The 22,390-nt window shown below is 35.1% G+C and overlaps 1 protein-coding gene across 7 annotated transcripts in view; it reads right to left on the bottom strand.

Annotated features, from left to right (window-relative positions):
* Positions 1 to 17,954, bottom strand: part of LOC149252548 (uncharacterized) — a 63,747-nt gene extending 45,793 nt beyond the window's left edge. For 2 of the 7 annotated variants that reach the window (XM_089456687.1, XM_089456689.1), the window contains exons 1-2: positions 17,615 to 17,954; positions 17,432 to 17,543 (exon numbers count right to left, since the gene is read on the bottom strand). In XM_089456687.1, the coding sequence (XP_089312813.1) occupies positions 17,432 to 17,543; positions 17,615 to 17,917 (415 nt within the window). In that variant the 5' untranslated portion in view covers positions 17,918 to 17,954. Of the gene's footprint in view, positions 1 to 4,245; positions 4,513 to 15,891; positions 16,106 to 17,431; positions 17,544 to 17,614 lie in introns of those variants that run through there. The other 5 variants (XR_016266073.1, XR_016266074.1, XR_016266072.1 and 2 more) reach the window with 5 other exon arrangements.
* Between the last annotated feature and the right edge of the window lie 4,436 nt (positions 17,955 to 22,390).

The raw sequence follows: 22,390 nt of genomic DNA, 5'->3' as shown, positions 1-22,390 counted from the left end.
AGATGGGGTGGAAGATCAATCTAATGGATGTGAATACCACCTTTCTCGATGTTGTTGTTGAGGATGAAATTTACATAGAGCAAGCAAAGGGATTTGCGACATATGACTCTGAGATGTGTTTAGACTCAAAAGAGCCCTGTATGGTGTCAAACAAGCACCTTGAGCATAGCACACTCAAATTTATACATATATCAGTTGATTGGGATTCACAAAAACTGTACCAGATGCCAACCTCTATGACATTGTGCTATATTTCAAGTGTGTAACTTAGTAGTGTATGTTTATAACTTAATACTTAAAGGAGATGAGTAGTGATTCAGAGATGAAGGTAATGGGATTGATACATTACTTCCTTGGGCTAGAAGTATGGTAGGGTGTTGGTGAGATGTTTGTGAGTTAGGGAAAGTACACCTCTGAATAGTTTAGAGATTTTACATGGAGAACTGCAAGTCTATGGACACACCTCTACCTACAAACTAGAGGAAGGAAAGTGCTTCTTTATGAGAGGCATAGATGCTATCATCTAGAAATATCTTGTGGGATCCTTGATGTATATGGTGAACACAAGGCCTGACATAAGTTATGCAGCTAATTAGTTGAGTCAAGCCATGGTTAATCCCACCAAGCTTTATTGGAAGGCAACCAATCATGGGGTTGGGTACCTCAGAGGCACAACTAAGAATGGGTATGGTAGAGGAGGAAAAAGGGATTTAAGCTCCATGTCTTCACTGATGCAGATTGGGCAGGGAGTCCATTAGACAAGAAAAGTACTTCGGGTATTATCTTCAGTGTTGGGTCTCCAGCTATTTCCTAGTATAGTAGGAAATAAAGGTATGTGGCATTCAACTCAATAGAGGTTGAATACATGGCTACAAGTCAAGAAGCATGTGAGGCCATATGGACGACGAAAATACTTGTGGGTATTTTCAGTCAATCGATGGATTTGACAATGATTTATTGTGATAATTAGAGTTGTATCAAACTCTTTGCGAATCCAATATTTCGTAACGGGTCCAAGCACATTGATATCAGGTACCATCACTTGCGGAATTGTGTGCAGAGGAGAATTATGATGTTATAGTACTTTCTAATAGAGGAGCGGGATGCAGATATATTGAAAAATGCATCAAGCCAAGAGGAAAATTCAAATTCGATAGGTGCAGGATATGGGTGGTTCAAAATCCCTTTCTTGCTAAGAGGGAGCATTAGAAAATGTAACAAGAAAGGGTAAATTTGACTTGTTCTTTAGTCAAATTTAGTAATTTGATTTACCAAATCAACAAGATGACTTGGATGGAAGTTAACTTGTGTGACATGGCCTTCTCTAATTGTTTACTTAGTAAATTCTAGTTATAGGCTAGAAGTAGAGCTGGGCATGCAGTGTTGCTAAAATTTAGCAATCTAGTTTAGTTATTTTCAGTTTGACTCAATTAACTAAGCTCAAGCAACTAGTTGAGTTAGTTGAGTAGTAGAATTATTGTTAACTCAATGATCTCTTGGTAAAACTAGTCAATCAACTAAAAATAACCCAGACATGCATGGAATTTGGATTGTCAAACTAAAGTGGAGGAAAAGCCACGTTGTAATTATTAATTATATACTAGTTGAGTGTACATGTTGGGCATTGACGAAGACGATCAATTACTTCGGATTTGAACAAGGGAATAGTGAATTCCCTTATTATTTAGGAGTTAATTTCCTCAGGAATCTCCAAGGAAATAGGAGAAATATGGGGCCTTGAATTGACTAAGTGTTGGCCATAACAAGGAAATCAATAGGAGAATAGGTTTACAGTGAAGGTTGTGCTTAAGGGCTGAAGTAAGACTTCGTACTAGTTTTTCATTATCATATGATTAATGAAAAACAGTGAAAGAGTTCTTCCCTGTTGGGTATCCCTATAAATAATCGTGTTCTTGCATCTTCTTTTTATGGTTGCATGTCATTGCATGTGTTTCTAAATTGTGATTTCCCTTTCACAAAATAGTAGAGAAAATTTGTGACCTCTTATTTTCAGTTCAAATACATCAATAGTAGCAAATTTATATTAATTTTTACACTCTTGGGGTGTTGTAGGATACAAATATCTCAGCGACAGGAAGCTAAAATTGTTCCCAACACTCCCAATTCTGTATGGACAACAGTCTTAACCTTTAGGATTCTCACCCAAAATAAAATAACATTTTTCCAAGTGTATAAATGCCACCCTTACCTCAGATTTGATCATTGGGGCCAATGGATTATGGTTGGTGTTTATACACACAACATGGTTCGACTAGGGTGTCGTTTCACCAGTGCCCACTAGGTGTTGAACTTGCTAACATGTCAACAAAGTCATGTTCTCCCACTTCCTCTCAACCGTGAAAACATAGTGTATATGGACTAGAAAGAAACCCAGGCTAGGTTCATAAAGGAGAACTACAACTGTTGTGGGCCCACCTTCTTGTAGTTTTAAGGAAACTCATGGCTCAATTCCTGATACCTAAATTCTTAGCTTTGAAAGAATAAATAGTGTAGGGATTGGTTAAACTAAGTATACCCATAAATTTGGAAATCAACTAATTGAATATGAACACATAACATTCACCATGCACATAATAATGAATATCATATTCTAGGCACACTTTAAAATTCATGTGCATACATGAAACTATTATAATTACAAAGACACAATGAGCGTAAAAAATCAGAAGTTCATTTACATTTACAAACATGGAAGATATTTCACCATTCACAATGTAACAATATTCATCACACTCCATAAGGAAATACACATAAGCAACGTACACTTATCGATCTGTGTGTTTAATGATGATTGAAAAATGAAGGAAGGACTTCAACTCTCCACCCGATTATAAGCCAGCCACATTGCAATCTTTGTTGCAGCTAATTACCTTGATATAGATACAAAGTCTAAGGGGATGCATATTAATGGAAATTTAAACTTGAGGCTTAATCACATAACCAAGAGAAGGAGTCCACAGTTTTGTTAGTTTATCAACTGCTTTGCAATAGTAAGCACTGAAGTGACTCATTAGATGAATGCAACAACAAAAAAATTGTCTCTAATCGTATTAAGAAAGATAAAAGGGATAGAAGTGGAATTAATGTCTAGGAAATCTTCCAAGGAAAATTTGGCATGTTCTTCTGAGTCGTCTACCCCCAAAAAATGAAGATCCCAACAAATCATTGTCTTTATATAAGATAACGTGAATTTTTAGTGAAAAAATAACCTCGGTATAGGTGCAAGACAATAGTAGCCTCCAAGATGCCAAACTTACGGTGCACTATGAGAGTCAATTTTGCAGTTGTTGATAATATTGTCTTAAATTGATATGTTTTGTCTTAATTGTTAATTTTCTTAAATGAGTTTTATCTTAAGTGGTCATTGTCTTAAATATAAAGTTTTGTCTTACAATAATTTTGTCTTAAATTGTTTTTGTCTTAAATATAAAGTTTTGTCTAAAAATATTTTTATCTCAAATTGTTTTGTCTTAAATATAGATTTTTGTCTTAAAATATTCTTGTCTCAAACTGTTTTTTTCTTAAATTTAAACTTTTGCCTTAAAATATTTTTGTCTTACACTGTTTTTGTCTTAAATACACAGTTTTGTCTTCAAATATTTTCATCTCAGACCATTTTTGTCTTAAATTTTATATTTAAGACAATTCAATTGATATTAAATTTTAATGTAAAATAACTAAAATAAAAGTGACTTTTTAAGACAAAAATTTCCTTTTTCATAAAAAAATGTCTTAAAAGTACCCTTGGTGTAGTAGTTTATTTCCCTTGCCACATTTGAATTCTCATGGATTTTCTTGACCAAAATTAACATATGGCAATCTATCATCACCCACCTCACCAACATAATCATTGTAATCAGATGGACATGCAATGAAACATCTTAAGTAATGTGTGAGTTGAAATATATAATTTGAACTCTTTTTCATTTTCGAAATACACACTTTTGATTTATGAAGTCAAATTACCGTGTGAACATTATGTTAAACTGAGAGTTTTTTATTAACTAATTGAATACAGAAATCACTTCGAATAAGAATTGTTAATATAAAACACAATCAACGAGCGAATTCATTTTTTATTAATATATGTAGGGTATTTGTTCAATAAGAGAAAAATGTGTAGGGGAGGGCCTTCTATTGTTGTGTAGGGATCTGTACTAATTATAGTATCTGTCTCACACATCCATTAAAAAATCATCAGAAACCCTCCAAAATATGCACATAAATAGTTTATATTAAGTTATATAAGTCATATAATTATGTCCAAAATGGGCTCATATATTTATTGGACCAACAACTATCAAATATTAAACCTTAACATCACAAGTTGACAAGACAAAATGTCCCTAGTACCTATAACTCTAAATTACCAATTATGTCAAAATGCACTACAAAACATTCCATTCAATTCTATCGAGGACTACACCTTTCCTATCAAACAATCACCCACTGATTTCCACTCGAGCAACACATCCCATTGCTTAGTAATAACTGCACAAGAATATGTGAAATCTGTGTGAGCCCTATCTACATGTGTGCTTAACCATTCAACCTATTGAAGACAATGAATGAAAAAATTCAATTCAGGAATTAGTTCAGAGGATGTAATAAATGACACCAACCCTTTCAATTCAAGTATTAAACATACCAGCCTTTTCAATTTAGGAATTCGACATAGGAAAGCACAAGCATCAACCATGAAATATTATCAACCATTTGATCATGTAGAAATCAATCCAGTATACACATTTGAATTTGGGAGACAGAAATCCATGCGAATCTTCCCTACCAATTAAATTTTAGATTAGAAAACTATAAAACATAAACTCTTACTGATTTTCATTAAAAAATAATTCATTATACTCACTAGCTACTAGAGATATACAAATAGAGTGTGTGCACACTATTAAATTTATTATATTCATCAGTTGCTAGAGACATATAAACAGTGTGTGTGCACAATGTTACATTCATCCTACTCATTAGGTGTTGGAGACTTACAAGTTTGTTTTTGTTGAATAATGTTATTTTTTTTAGAAACAATGGTAAATTAAAGCCAGTATAGCCAGTATTACATGTTAAATAGATCACAAGATCCGATTAGAGAAACTTTTTTAAATGAATATCGAAACCAATGTCTATTTATCACTTATATATAATTATTAGAAATTATTTTAATTATTAAATTATCAAATGAAGATGAGATAACTACAATATGGCAAGAGCAGTACTACAAGGAATTAGACAAATAAGATACAACATATAATCATTTATTTCCTTATCAGAAATATTATGAGGAATATTTTGAGCAAAGTGTTTAAGAGCCTACAGACCAACCCATAGGCATTAAAATGCTATTTAATCATGATGATAATGTAGTAGTAGAAAAGGAATTTATTTCCCTTGATTCCACTTGTTTGCTCATGATGGGGGAGGAAGAAGAAGTGTAGGAGGAGGAAGTGTACTTAAATGATGACCGTCCCTTAAGCTATACCCTACCCATCTTAGAATGGTGTCTGATAATTTCATGGTGGATGTGAGAAATAAATATGAGCTACGGAAAAGATTGAATGCACCAAATTTGAGAAGGGAGAAGGCAGTAAGGGGGCTTGGAAATGCAAGAAGGGATGCACCTAAGGAGGTAGAACAAACTTATAGAAGAGAGGAAACATTGAAGGCCTATGATTTGAAAGGATTATCTATTCGAATTAGAGAAGAATTGAAATAAGTGGATCAACCCAGTTTAGTAACCAATTTCAACACCATTGTAACCTCAAATTTGACCCATGGAATTCTATATCAGATTACTATAATAGCAATGCTTCAGACCTTATATTTTTTGACTGTCTGCAATAGATCACTCTTCAAGAGAAATAATTTTTCAAGTGATTAAAAGAATACACTACAATCATTAATAACATGATCTGGGCCTTAGAAGATACTCACAGCATAGATAGGTTAATTAAATAAAGCCCGCAACCATGCAAGAGAAATTTAGAAAGAATTTTTATGTGTGAATTGAAAAGGATAGTTATTCCAATTAGAGAAGAACTGAAATAAGTGGAGCAACCCAAGAACACTTGGAAAGCTAATACTATTTAGAAACCCCCAACTTCCCAACAACCCACTTTAGTAACCAATTTCGATGCCACTGTAACCTCAAATGTGACCCGTGTAATTCAATATCAAAATATTATAATAACAATGATCTAGACCTAATATTCTTCGACAATTTGTAGTCGGTCACTGTTGAGGAGAAGTAAGCTTAAAAGTGATTGAAAAAATAAACTCCAGTCATCAATAACATGCAACAGACCTTAGAATATCCTCACAACCTATACAGGTCAATCAAATAAAGCCCACAATCATGCAATAAAAATCTAGAAAGAAATTTTATGTGTGGATTGAAAAGAATAGTTATCCAATTAGAGAAGAATTGAAATAAGTGGAGCAACCCAAGAACACTCGGAATGATAACACTAGTTACAAAACCCCACCTTCCCAATACCCTAGTTTAGTAAGAAGTTCAATGCCACTATAACCTCAAATCTGACCCTTATGATCCAATATTAGAAGACTATAATAGGAATGATTTAGACCGGATACTTTACGACATTTTTCAATAAGTCAATGTTGAGAAGAAGTAAGTTTACAAGTGATTGAAGATGTACACTCCAATCATCAATAACATGTGAAACAAACCATAGAATATCCTCACAGCCTAGACAAGTCAATCAAATAAACCCCACAACCATGTAAGAGAAATCTAGAAAGAATTTCTATGTGCGAATTGAAAAGACTAGCTATTCCAATTAGAGATGAACTCAAATAAGTGGAGCATCCCAAGAACAATCGGAATGCTAATACTAGTTAAAAGCCTCGAGCTTCTCAACAACCCAGTTTAGTAACCAATTTCAATTCCAAAAGAAAAATAATACAAAAAGATAAAATGAATGCCAAGAACAATGATTTGAGGACATGGAAAAATAGTCGGGTTGAAGAAATTATGTTATGTCAAAGTTGTTACAAAAAGAAGAAGGAAGAGAAAAACCAAAGTCATGGTTTAAAACTGAAAAGGAAAGTAAAATATTAACACTGATTGCAAGCAATTTAAGACATTGATTAAATGTTTGGATAACAAAAAAAGGTCATCTAAGGATCAATAAACAAGTTAAAATGCAAGAAAGGGTCAATGCCACTGTAGCCTCAAATCTAACCCCTACAATTCAATATCAGACTACTATAACAGCAATGCTTTAGACCTCATATTTTTCAACAGTTTGCAATAGGTCACTGTTGAGGAGAAGTAAGGTTACAGGTGATTGGAAAGATACACTTCAATCATCATTTACATGAAGAAGACCTTCGACAAACAAATCAAATAAGTCCCATAACGATGCAAGAGAAATCTAGAAGGAAATTTTATGTGTCAATTTTATGTTTGAAATTTTATGTATGAATCCTCACTATTTATTTCTAGATTTCATGTTTTTTGTGTGAATTTAATTATTCCAAGCCTCTTGCGATATGGAATTTTATCTGTGAAAACCCTTCCAATTATGAGTTTTATATCTGAGATGTATTTAATCACCCGTAAGGCTTACTTTAACAAAACATAATATTGAAGTTACAATATACAGATAAAGCATTGATTGTTGTTGCTCATTATTAAAAAGGCCAATGCATTACCTTGTTTTCTAATACAATTTTTTAAAATATTTTTTTTTGTAACTTTGTAGGTTGTTGCAGCCATGCCAAGAGTTTCTATTGTAGATCGTACCAGGAACGAGAGGAAGCGAGCGGCGATGGGGGGCCAGCTACAATCCAGTTCATCAGATGAGGATCGGGGGGTGATGTGAATGCTCCCAATGCACCCAATAATGTCATTGAAAAGGACATTATGGTGGAAGATCATGCTATCTCACCATCAACTGTAGAGGCACTTTCAACCACAGTGCAAGGTGCAAGTTCAACAAAGAAAATTAGTGCCAACAGAGGCTGGACAAAGTAAGACATGCTAGATGCAATTGATGACATCTATTTTAAGGGATATTCAATCCATGCCTCTGCAAAACAACATGGTATTGATATCTCTAACATACATTATTGGTTAAATGGGTTGACTAGTACAAACAGTAGTGGACCTATTACAATTATGACTGAAGAGGAGGAGGACGAGGTGGTTGAGTTGTGTAAGGAGATCACTCATTTTGGAGATGGGTTACATCTTATACAACTTAAATCCACAGTAGCTCAAATCTATCAGGGGAGGGAAAACCCCTTCAAAGATGGGTCTCCATATAAATCATGGTGGAGTGGGTTTTAAAAAAGGCATCGAGACCTTGTGCTACATAGAACTAAACTCCTTGATAGAGACAGGGCTTTAAATCTATGCCCTGCAATTGTGTCTAACTTGTATAACAGTCTTTCTACAGCATATGAGCAACACCCATATGCCCTAGACCATCTATGGAACTGTGATGAAACATGCTTACAAGCAGGAAAGAATTTTGGTATGTGGGTAAATGCCAAGAGAGGGAGTAGAAATGTGTCTAAGATTTTTCGTAAGAGGAGGGAGTGGATCACTATTATTTATTGTGTCAATGCAATTGATTCTTGAATCCCATGATTTTATATATTCAAAGGTAAAACAAAACTAAAAATATATATACAAAACTCTGAACCAGGTGTATGCATGGCAACACATCCCCATACATGGATGAAAAAGGAACTATTCCTGAATTAGCTTTATCACTTTGTTGCATCTATACCAAGTGGTGTCCCACCTGAAAACAGACACCTATTGATTTTAGATGGCCATGGAAGCCACATGGTTGTGCAGACAATTGAGGAGGCCAATAATTTGGGCATTGACTTGTTAAAACATTTCTAGCTCATACCACTTGCAAATTGCAACCCCTTGATGCCATCATGTTTGGGTCTTTCAAGAACTACTTCAGGGTCAAGCGAGCTTCGTGGATGGCAAAGAATGCAGGGGTCAAAGTAAAGAGGTCTGAGCTAGTTGTGTTGAAAAGTGTGCAACAAGAAATGTAAAAATAGAAATTGTTAAAACTAGCAATTTGGCTAGTGTGGAATTTTGGCCACCTTGGGTGAGAGGTGAAACTGCTAAAAATAACATCTTCTAAAAAATAGCATTTCTGGGTCCCTTCCTATTTATAGGAGTCCCTGCTCTATCTATAGGAAGTAAATTTGAATTTGGTCTTACCAACAGTTTGGAATATTAATTAATTAATTCTCCATGAGTTAATTAATTAAGGAAAAGCAAACTTGAAGTCTTTGTGAGAACATGCAATTATTTCTCGACTAGTTGGGGAATGTGTCCTTGATTTGCTCCACTAATTGAGGAATTTAGGATGAGTTCTATATTGAGAGGATGAGTTGACTTAGTTTAACTTAGTCAAGTTCAGCTAGATTAATTTAACAAGTTGTTAAATTAATGAGATACAGTTTGTTGATGCTTGCATGCATGTGACAACTGTTATTTTTAGATAACTATGTATTCACTCATGGATAAATTATGCATGTTAGTTCTATCAGAGACCCGGTTGAGATTAGATGTGGGACAGTGTACTATCAGATGCTAGGATATTTTTGGTAAGTATTCCTTGCATGTGGAAGGAAGTTTCTTCCTTCTATGACTGTGTAGTTGGACCTAAGGTGATAGCAGGTATGATCAAGCCAATTTACATGTGTTTTGTAATTGGGCCCCAATCAAAACTATGCAAGTAAATAGAGCTTGGACCTGAGGTGCAACCTTTATATACAGGGCTAGGTAGTCCATGAGCTACATCATCAGAGTACAGAGAGAGCAAGATATCTTTTGAACTGATTCTTTTTGTATGTTGTTGAGGATTTCCACTTGATTGATAATACAGAGATGGGCTTTTAGGCTGGTGCTTTTCTTGGATAAATTCCTCTATGTTATGTGCGATTAATTCCTTCTTATCAGTTATATGTGTTCATGCTTGATGTTGCTCATGGTTGATTAGCTTCCACAAAGTTTATGGTAGATGTAAATCTAGTGTTATGCTTTAGTACATTGCATATATTAGTTTGATCTACAAGTGAAATTTCTACATGATATCAGTAAGCTAGCTGATTTGTAGAGAAAATTCTACATGGTATCAGAGATAGTTGATCTATAGAAAAATTCTACATGGTATCAGAGCACAGGTGATCAAGGAAGAATAGTATACACGAAGGAAGAAGTTTATGGTTTCTAGATATAGATATCGAGTTCTTATCACATTTCATATTTCATCAATGGCATTCTATGTTTTTGGGCTTGAGTATGCACTGGATGGCAGCTCAAAATATATAGCCTAGAAGGATCACATTGACGAAGTATTAGAGGATAACAGGGTGAAGGACTTCATTTATCAAGAAGTCCCCAAGCCCTCGGGATCTAATGCCCAAGAGTTGGCGGAATGGAGGAAGTGTGTGGGTAGAGGAAGGAGAATCATCCTGGAGGGAGTTCGAGATCACATAGTCTTGAGCCTCCATGGGAAGGAGACTCCATTTTCTATGTGGAAAACATTGAAAGATCTTTATCAAAACAACATTGATCAAAGGAAGTTGGCACTGAAGGACAAACTTGAAAAGATCAAGTGTGAAAAGGGTGACATGATCTCTATCTATCAGACCAAGCTCACCATATGCAGGGATGAGCTTGCAAGTGTAGGGGTCATGACAGCTAATGATGATATGGTGAGTCTAGCACTCCTTGGCCTCCCTAAGAGCTGGCATAGCTACCAGGACTCGGTTAATGGAAGGGAGAAACTGCCACATTGGGAACAACTATTGTCGGATTTGATGTAGGAGGAGATCAGACGGAGCACCAGAGATGATTCTTCATCAATGGAGGATGAGGAGAATTGTGCCTTAGCAAGTAAGGCAAAGAAGGGGAAGGAGAAGGTTTCTCTTTCTGAATCTAGTTCTTCCAATGGTGGGAAGAAGGTTGACAAATCAAAAGTGCGATGCTTTCATTGTCAAGAGGTGGGCCATTTTGTTACAAATTGTCCACTGAGGAAATCCAAGAAGGGATCCGGGGAAGGATCTCAAGGTGAGGCACTTGCTTCATAGTTTGAGTTTGATTTCACACTCTTCACATGCATGGTTTCATCCATGGTGGGAAGTGGTTGGTTTCTTGACAGTGGAGCTTCTTTCCACATGACTGGTGACAAGAGTTTGTTCAATACTTTGGAGGAGAAATGTCCCTTGATACTCATAGCGATAGGTAATTATGAGAAGTATAGTGTCTCAAGTGTGGGCATGGTTATTTTTCAGAGAGAGCATGGAGCTCACCTTACCTTGACTGATGTCAAGTATGTACTAGGACTGAAGAGAAACATGGTGTCGATCATGATGCTGGAAGACAGAGGTTATGATGTAGTCTTTAGTAAGGGAAAGGTTTTCCTTAGACATATCATCAGTAGACTTGTGAAGAATATTGGTTCACAGGTCAAGAACCTGTATGCTCTTGAGGTTCAAGATGCATGCAAAGCCTTGAGTAGCAAGGAAACTGATGGAGACTTGGTGGTTGAGAGGGAGGTTATGTTACCTCTCAACATGCAGCACCAAAAGAAGTCTCAGACAATTATGGAGGAGTCATGATTGGTGCAGCAACTTTAGGAGGTTGTGGAGTAGCCACAACTAGAGAGACTGAGAGGAGATCGAGTAGAGACATCTACTCATGCAGAGACCTCCAGTAGGGGGGAACTTCGAGACAGGTGGGCAGAGGTATCACATGTAGTCATGCCTCCAGGTAGGAGGTGGGGTGATGTGGAGTGATCATCCAAAGGAGGAGCGGTAGGATCCTTAAGGTACCAAACCTCTTTGATTCGACTTTGCTATGGGAACCCCGATGTGGAGTAGCAGGAACTAACTGATTGGGTAGAGACAGATGCGGATGGAGTAGTAGAGAGAGCTATAGTGCAGGGAATCCCACGATATCGTAGAGCATGCAGGCTGCAACAATGCGAGAGGCACAAGTGTGTTGCAGAGTGCAGGGTAGCACAGAGAAGGGTGCAACGATACGAGATGCATGGAGATGTTGCAGTAGCATAGAGGTCAGAGAGGGAGAACTTGTCAGCAGTAGGTATAGCTTGAGCATCAGAGTATGTTTCTAGCCCAACAGAGTGGTGAGTTGGGATTCTTTTTGTTCCGAGTGTTGCTGGAGCAACCACACTTGGTAGATGTGTTGCATGCAGAACATTACAGAGTTATAGGATCAGGTTCTAGAGGAAGCCTTTCTTGTTGAGAGGTACTGTTGAAAAGTGTGCAATAAGAAATGTAAAAATAGAAATTGCTAAAAATAGCATTTTGGCCAGTGTGGAATTTTGGCCACCTTGGGTGAGAGGTGAAACTGCTAAAACTAACATCTTCTAAAAAATAGCATTTCTTGGTCCCTTCCTATTTATAGTAGTCCCTGGTCTATCTATACCAAGTAAATTCGAATTTGGTCTTACCAGTAGTTTGGAATGTTAATTAATTAATTCTCCATGAGTTAATTAGTTAGGGAAAAGAAAAATTGAAGTCTTTGTGAGAACATGCAATTATTTCTCCACTGACTGGGGAATGTGTCCTTGATTTGCTCCACTGATTGAGGAATTAATGATGAGTTCTACATTGAGAGGATCAGTTGACTTAGTTTAACTTAGTCAAGTTCAGTTAGATTAATTTAACAAGTTGTTAAATTAATGGGATACAGTTTGTTGATGCTTGCATGCATGTGACAACTATTATTTTCAGATAACTATGTATTCACTCAGGATAACAGATGCATGTCAGTTCTGTCAGAGATCGAGTTGAGATTAGATATGGGACAGTGTACTATGAGATGCTAGGATATTTCTAGTAAGTATTCCTTACATGGGGAAGGAAGCTTCTTCCTTCTATGATTGTGTAGTTGGACTTGAGGTGACAATAGGGATGATAAGGGCAATTTACATGTATTTTGTAATTGCACCCCAATCAAAACTGCGCAAGGAAATAGAAGCTTGGACCTGAGGTGCAGCCTTTATACACAGGGCTAGGTAGTCCATGAGCTACATCATCAGAGTACAGAGGGATCAGGATAGCTTTTGAGTTGATTCTTTTTGTATGTTGTTGGGGATTTCAACTTGATTGATAATAGAAATGGGGTTTTAGGCTGGTGCTTTTCCCAGATAAATTCTTCTGTGTTATGTGTGATTGATTCCTTCTTATCAGTTATATGTGTTCATGCTAATGTTTCTCATGGTTAATTAGCTTATGAAAAGTTTATGGTAGATGTAGATCTAGTATTATGCTTTAGTATATTGCATATATCAGTCTGATCAGCAGGTGAAATTTCTACATGATATCGGTAAGCTAGCTGATTTGTAGAGAAAATTCTACAAGTTGATATTGTAAGTAAAGTATTTAAAAGGGATCTCACACCTTTTAATACCAAGGATGGATTTAGAAGGGCTCGTATATGGCCACTTAATGTTTATTCTGCTATGTATAATATTAGTTGTAGTGAAGCATTTGATGTGGAAGGTCAAGAAGCAGCGAACTTACAAGACCATGTTGATGGTGAAGAAGATGTTGTTGTTGTTGAAGGTATAATGCCCATTTCTAAAGGGAACTTCTATGGTGATGATGATGAACATGTGAGTGCCACACAGTTCATTCATGAACCAACTTTAAATATCATGAAGGATGTCACATCCATTGAACCACTCACCAATTCTTCATGTGATATTCCATATGAGGGAGTTGATCAAGCGAATGAAAATGAAAAATTGATTTCAAATTATGATGCAACAAGATTAAACAATGAAATATTGAACACGCCAACCCATGTAAGCCCAACACCATGGTTGGCACAGGCCATGATGGATATCAACACACATAATATGTCTACCACCAATCAGGAAAGCATGAACATGCCTTAACAACCATCATAGTTGAACGTCGAAATTATTCATTATTTTGTGGATAATGGAACACTAGAAGAGGAGCCTATTCAGCATGAAGTGCTTGAATGAGACAATAATGGGGGCTAATCAGTTTTCTAAAAGGTTGAAAGCGAGGTGTTAGGTCCTGAGGAGCATGGGACATCAAAGCAGAGAATACTTGGTGCATTCCTAAAGCTACCAGTAGAGAGAGTGAACGCCTCATCAAGGCACTCAACATTAGATTCTCTTTGTTTGCGGAGGATTTCATAGTTTCTCACATCTGAAGATTATATGAATTTATTATTTATTCTGAACATTAAATAAATTAAATTTAGGAATCTGAAAAGACAAAGAAGGAGTTGTCCAAGGAAAAGAGAGAGTCGTAGAAGCTAGAGCAAAGGAGAGATTGGAAAGACAAAAATCAAGGGAAGATAAGGATCATAAAAAGTAATTGGAAAGGTAGGAGAGGGAGGCAAGAAATGTTTAACAGGTGTTGGAAAAGGAGGAGGGGTGACAAGTAGGGAAGACTATGGTACAAACCAATTTGTGGAAAATAGGATGATGTCCAACACGTTGAACCACATTTCACAACAAGAAACATCATACCAAGGTCTGATTAACATCCAAGTCACCCTCTATCATGCACGGGTTATGCCCAGCTCTTATACCCCTACCAGTGCAAGCTTAAATCCTAACTTTGTTTATATGACACCTACACCGAGTGTTGGGGTTAGTAACACAAGTGGACACTTGGGCTAATCAGTCCCTCCATGGATACAAAGAGGAAATTTGAGTCAACCATATGGAAATGTTCAGGCACATCCTAATCAACCAATTTTGCATAGTCCACCATACTTGGGTAAGGCAGGCAACCCAACAATTTCGGGCAATGCAGGAAATGGAGGCCATCAAACATAGGGGTGGCATGACATAACTTTTGTAACCACATTGCAATTTAAATTTTCTAAGGACATAATACGTTGATTGGTTTAATAACAGAATATACACTTGTACACAATTAAGGATTATCTAGTTCACCATAATGAGGATTCAAAATGATAAAAAATCCCATTCTCTTCAACATAGTTACGTCCACTTTTACCTGATTTGAGAATGTTTGTTTATGGTAATTGTGCTTATCCAGGAACAAAGGTAGATGAACTGAATTGAAGAATTTGAAATTTGTTGGGATAATATGATCTGTAGATAATTAAACTTTATTGGGATAATTTGATCAAAGTGAGATCAATTGAATTCAATAATCTGAACTTTCTTGAATTTGAATTTGAATTCTAATCTAAATTTTTTTTTCAATCATCAAAATATTGTCTATTATTTAGATAAAATCACTAACTAAAGAAATGACCATTTAGTTTAATTCTTTCCTCGGAAGCTTTAGTTTATGGTATTTTTAGGAGTCAGTTACAACAAAATTTTTAGGCATCTTATTGGTAACCAAGTTTTCTAGTTTGAATCACCTAGTTCCATGCAATAACATACAGGCATGTGTGGATCCATTAAGCTTACCTTTCTAGGATAATAAGGTAAAACACTAAAATATAAAGCCTTAAAGCTAATTCTAAGCACCTTCTCTAATGAATCAGCAAGAACTTTTCTCTGTTGCAATCACATATGGTGGTTGTATCTCCTCCTCACATATTCTTTTGGCCATGAAAAAACAAAGAGACTTCCAAACCTTTCTCTCACACCACGAATATACAACTCAAAGTGCAAGCATTTAAACCATTAGGGGAGGGTCTCCGTTACTTAAATTGAAAAGAGGGAGGGGGCGACTAAAGACACTGAAGAAAATCGCATGTATTTAAGTAGTTTCTATATTTAAATCTAAAAAACAAATAAACAAGCTAACAACATTTTTTTGCTAACAGATTAAATGTATTATATTGCTCACAACTACTAACAATTTAAATTTATTATATTGCTAACAAAAATTATTATACTGTCAATTACAATGGTAACATAATCATAGTCTAATCAAGTACCAATCATAATCCAGACTACTGATAATGTGTACCCACCATACCCTCCATCATTGAAAACCAAAAACTCTAACTCACTGAAAAAAAAAAATATAACAACATAACCACACGACATCATCTGCAAACTAGTACCATATCAACCTGAAAATAAAAACACCAGCCAAACAATCTAATCAAGATCATAGCCAGACCAATTAGCAAAACCAATAGCACCAACAAACTGAAATGCATCACCAAATCCGACCACAATGCCAGCTGACCACCCTGAAATATGTAGAGAGGAACAAAGATCTAGGATAACATGAGCGTTTTACAGAAGATTTTACACTAACTGGCTTTTACACGTAGGGCTTGAGTGATGTCTTCAAGAGAACATATTCCAACCATAAAAAATAGACTACACATTGCCCAAGCCAAACTTAGAATAAGTGACAATAACCCTTCTCACATACACAACAGTGTAATACACCAAACCCTAGTGGTGAGGGTGCAAACAAATAAATTATCACAATGAGACCACCAAAACACCAAAACTACTAAAACACAAAAACTACCAAAACACCAAAACTACAACACATTTGTGCCTTTCTTATTTTCATTTGTATTCTAGAAATTCTTTATACTTTCATGAAAACAATAAGATATTTGATATATGATGGATAAACTCCCTGTGTTTAAATCTATTTAAAATATCTTTAATAGTGTTTACTTACAAAATTTCAATCAAGACCATGATCTACTAGATTCCTCTATTCTTAAGAGATTCGAAGTTGAATTACTTTACCCCTTAGAGTAAATTCAAGCACATACTTAAAAGCTTAACTACTATACTCTAGATAGTACTATTTAAGGCTAAGTTGAAATTATAACAGAGTTATAAAATGTAGTCGAGAGGATACCTCTAGGAGAGAATACAAGGATTTGCTACGACATCATAAATGGCGTCACTTCCAGGGATACAAAAAAGAAGAATTTCCCTAGGGAGAATGGTAGTATTATGTGTTTGAAGTTGTCAAGCTACACATGATTGGCTTAACAAATTCACTTGGAAATTCCATTGGGAGAAATATGGCTCTAAAGAAACACACAAGATCAAACCTTATTCTCACATACACAGCGGTATAATACACCAAACCCATAAATTATCACCATTAGAACAACAAAACATCAAACCTACAATTAGAATAAATTATCACATGCATTGTGCCTTCCTCTATTATGCAACAAATCAGCATCAAAAATGCATTGTTGTTGCACAAACAACTTGATGCATAGAGTCTTCATGCTTCAAACCCCATAATTTACACAAAACACATAATTACACAAAACCCACAATTTACACCAAACCAACATAGCTAAAAGCATTCAAAAGCACACACACATAAGCTAATCAAAGGTACAATAATCCATCAAGTTAAATATGTTTAAAAACATAGGTAGATATAGCCTTGTATGGCAGTGTCCTACCTTCCAAATCTCTTTTCATCTGCTTCCTGCATGCATGTGCACAATAGGAACCCCATATGCTCCATAAATCATAGCTCCAACTGAAAATTGCACAGTGACCTACAAGATAGGCCTACCATGGGGTTAGACATCCAAAATATACATAAAACAAGCTAAAATCTAGAGTGTAGCTCAGAAACTTACTCTTTTACCTGATAAAACCCTTCGAAGCACTAAACCACCATAACCAGCACCAAGTGGAGATAAATCTTCCACAAAAGCCAATACACCATACCTAGACCAATACACCATACAGGGAAGGAAAAATAACACAATAAACCAGACCAAACACCAAATAACAACCTCACAACCTCTTGAACAAGAAGAAGAAATACCCCCATAACCCACTATCTGCAGCGCCAAGCACAAGTATGGCTGCAAGCAGCGGTGCAGTAGGGCCACGCAAGTACGAGGGACCAAAAACGCACAAGAAACAGGTGCGAACATAACGATTGAATGAAGGCTTGGACAAGTGACCACCCGGTTAACCTAACTCGCCCTAAACAAGTGGAACGGATCACCACATATTCATGATAGGTGTCTGGAGGCGGAGGACATATGTCATACGACACCTTAGCAGGTTGACGTGGCATCATTGAGCGCTCAGCTGGACGCATTCAACTAATGGCATCCCTCCTCTATGTTGCATATTTTCGTGTTCGAAAAATCACAGGATTGTAGTGATGTTGGAGTTTCAAACAAACACATACATACAATGGGCATTGAAATAGATCATTAATAATATTTTTATTATTTGTCTTTTCTGGTTGTTCCCCGTAGGCCTTCCGATTTCGACTGTGGGTGGATATGCGATGTTGACTTTATTTTTTAAGTTAATTGGAGGGACCAGATTTAACGTGGACAAATATACCTATACTTAGAATATGTTTCATCTGAGTTTCACATCAACGGTTGTGGCATGAGGGAGAGCTAACCATGGAAAGAAATTATTTAATTTTACGGCGGTGAATTTTTTTTGGCAACGGCGACACTCGCTCCTCTCCCTTAGAAACAAGCCATATCCCTGGGAAAGTAATGGGTTGAGCATTTTCTGTAATAGATTGTTCATTGAAAAGCACGAGGGACACTTCATCCTGAGAGCGACACTTCATTCTGTTATGATTTTGCAAGTATTCAACAGTTTTGACTGGCTATCAAGAAAATCCAATGATTGTGAGGACATGCGTCTTGATTATGGTTCCAGTATTGCTTGGACTTAGGAAAGCACACTATAACAAAACGTAATTGAAGCGCAAGCAGGTACATGATCAATGCGAAAATTTGAAGAGCCTCCGTGACCAGGAACCATTAGAAGAAAAAAAGAGACGTACACATGAAGAGTAGTTTCTTGGTCAGGGACCATTAGAGAGGAGGCAAGCGTTATTTAGGATGCATGCACACTCATCAAAGGTCATTAAACAAATTATCGCTCCTTGTTCGACGATAATTAAATAAATTATCACTTCTCCGGATGATGTCTACATAGAGCCAATAAGACGTTAGAATGGAACGCGTGTTGTTAGATTACAAGTTATAATTGGAACGTCATTTCTATCTCGGATTAGAAAATGCTTATGATATTTAAATTTATTTATTTAGATTTATTTTAATTTCAATATATTTTTGGATAATGCTTATGATATTTAAATTTTATTTATTTAGATTTATTTTAATTTCAATATTTTTTTTATAAAATGGTTAATATATTTAAAAATTATATATTTATACAAATTTACTAAATGTTAGATTGAGACTTGTGTGATCTTGTAGATAAATGATTTTTGGATAATCACATTATTAGGATTTGGTGGAATTTTCTAACTAACTAATTTGGTTAATCCTCACGAGGTGAAAAATTCATACATTTTTCATGAATAAATAGCAAAGATGCAGCATTGCCCAAGGTGAGCCATTGAAAACTAGCCATTGGAGATTAGTTAAACAACTAAAAAGTCTAAATGGTAGATATAAATGATTTAATATTCTAAATTTAGTTATAAAATAGTAATATATTGTTAAGAATACTACATAAATTAATAAGGGGTTAAAAACAAATTATAAATAGTAATAAAAATAGTTGTTAGGAGATTAAATATTAAATAATAATAAAGTTACAAGGGGGTTAAGAATAAGTTATAAATAATATTAAAAGTAGTAGTTATATAATCTTAAATAATAATAAGGTTATAAGGTATAGTTCTAACCTATTATAATGTATAGGGTTCAGAGAGGTTAAGAGTAGGTTTCAAAATATTCTAAAAGGGAAAGGGAATTATTTAATACTATAAATTCAATTGTATAAGGTTAAGAGAAGTTAAGAGTAGGTTTCAAAATATTAAAAAAAGGAAAGGGAATTATTTAATACTATAAATTTAGTTATAAATTAGCAGTTAGGAGTATGAATAATAGTAATATATTGTTAAGGATATTTCATAAATTAATAAAGGGGTTAAGAATAAGTTATAAATATTAATAAAAGTGGTTGTTAGGAATTTATATATAATATTAAATACTAATAAAGTAATAAGTTTTAGTTCCAAAATATTATATATTATAAAGGGAGGTTAAGAGTATATATTAATGAAGTAATTAAGATCTCATTAATTTAGTTAAAAATTAAATTTTAAGTTATAATTGGAACATGATTTCCATCTCGAATCATAAAAAGCTTATCATATTTAAATTTGTTTATTTAGATTTATTTTAATTTGAATATTTTTTTTTATAAAATAGTTAATATATTTACAAATTATATATTTATGCATACTTGTTAAATTTCTAGTATTTTTTAATATAATTATAATCAATTTTTTAAATATAATGAAAAAAAAATTAAGAATCAAAATTTATTTGTGGAATGAAATTTTGTCCTGACATAATTTTACATTTTACCTTCAAAAATAACAATAAAAAATAAAATTTGTTATTTTAGTTATTATTATTTAAAATTTTGGTTATTTTATTTAACCAACATTTCGTTCTTTAAATTTTATTTTATTTTTTCATTAATATAACAATAATAAGAATTTAATACATTCTAAAATTTCTTCTGTCATGGAAAAAAACACTTTTAATTCATATAGTTTTATTATTATTAAGTATTAATATTTATTTATAATGATGGGATCAAATATTGTATTTTTAGAAAATATTTATTATTATTATTTGGTAGTCTTTTCAATTTATTGATCATTTGGGTTAATCAATCTCTTAGGTGTATTAATCTAAGGGTTTATTTTCTTAGGGTATAATATTACTCATAGGTTTTATAATTTTAATCCTAGGGTTTGATATAAATCGCCTTGGTTTATAATCATGTTCAACTGTGGTCCAACGTCACATTGTGACAAAGATTTCATCGATATGAAAATCACCCATGGTCAACCATGGTCTAAAGTCGCATTGTGACAAATATTGTGTCAATCTTAAAATCAACCACGGTCAACCATGATCTATCATGGTAGATATAAAAATCAATCATGGTCAATCATTGTTAGTCATGGTAAACCATGGTCATCCATGGTCTAATGTCACATTGTGACAAATATTGTTCTATATGAACATCAACCTTATGTGAACCATAGTTAACCATGGTCAGCCATTGTCACTGATGGTCAACCATTATCAACCATTGCTAACCATGGTCCGATGTCATATTTTGACAAATATTGTCTGAATATGAAATCAACCATGGTCAATCATGTTGAGTAATGGTCAACCATAGTCCAACATCACATTGTGATAAATTTTGTCTCAATATGAACATCAACTATATGTGAACCATGGTCAACCATTGTCAATGACAGTCAACCATCATCAACCATTGTTAACCATGCTCAAATGTCACATTTTGACAAAGATTGTCTCAATATGAAAATCAACCATTGTTAACCATGGTCAACAACCATGTCTCATGGTTTGACATGACAACCATGGTAAACCTTGGTCCAACGTCGCATTCTCACAAAGATTGTCTCAATATTAAAATCAACCATGGTCAACCATTATCAATCATGGTCAATCAATTTCAACGACAATCCAATGTTGCATTGTGAGAAAGGTTCTCTCAATATGAAAATTGATCATGGTTAACCATGGTCAATGATTGTTGGGTAGCGGAGGGCCCGCGTAATGGTTTTGGGGCTCAAAGCCCACAGTTTAGGGTGAAATTATGGTAAAGACTCCACGAAGTACGTGAAGCGTGAATTGTAACGGGTCAAGTCAAAGGGTTGTCCGCCCGAGAATAATGTGGAATAATAGGAAGTGAGTCGGCTTGCCCATGGTCTACGGACCATGGGAATGTATAAGTAGAGCGAGGCTCTAAGGGTAGAAGGAAGTTAAGTTTTTGTTTTGGATCTTGATGATTATGGGTTTGTGAAGGCAATATTCTTTGCGTCTAAAAGTCTGAGTCAAGGGTGTTGGTAGATAGATAGAGGCTCTACAACTAAGTGTGCAGATGCCTGGTAGAGTCCGCAGCTGTGAGTGTGAACCCCTGCAGATAAGTGCGTAGGGCGGATCTAGTTGTATTGACGAAATATATTAATAGAGATAAGTTGTTTTCTAAAATATCGCAGATCTATTGTGTTATGGTTTATGCATTTGTTATATGAGTTTATATCTCTTTATAACTGTGCGCATAGGGTTTTATTGTTAAATGTTTGCTTAAAGACTATAACAAGAAGATCAGATCTATAATAATTTCTTTAATAAGAAAGTACGCCTGTAGTCCGATAGTAGTACAGAAGTGGTACGAGGCCACAGAAAGTTTCGCGACCCCCTCCAGTCCATATCAAAACATCCCAAGGGTGTGGAAACCTGGTTCCAACACCCTCCTTGCTACCTCAATTGAGACCTTAGTCCACGCTCCGTGGCCTGTTGCTGAAAGGGCCAGTAGCTGCGGGATTTGTTTGGCCAATAACT

The sequence above is a fragment of the Pinus tabuliformis genome, chromosome 7 (assembly GCF_031772625.1).
Source record: "Pinus tabuliformis cultivar Carrire ecotype Pingquan chromosome 7, CPIR1, whole genome shotgun sequence".
Classification (NCBI taxonomy): domain Eukaryota; kingdom Viridiplantae; phylum Streptophyta; class Pinopsida; order Pinales; family Pinaceae; genus Pinus; species Pinus tabuliformis.
The sequence above is the reverse complement of the archived record's forward strand: the minus strand, read 5'-3'. Positions and strand labels throughout refer to the sequence as shown.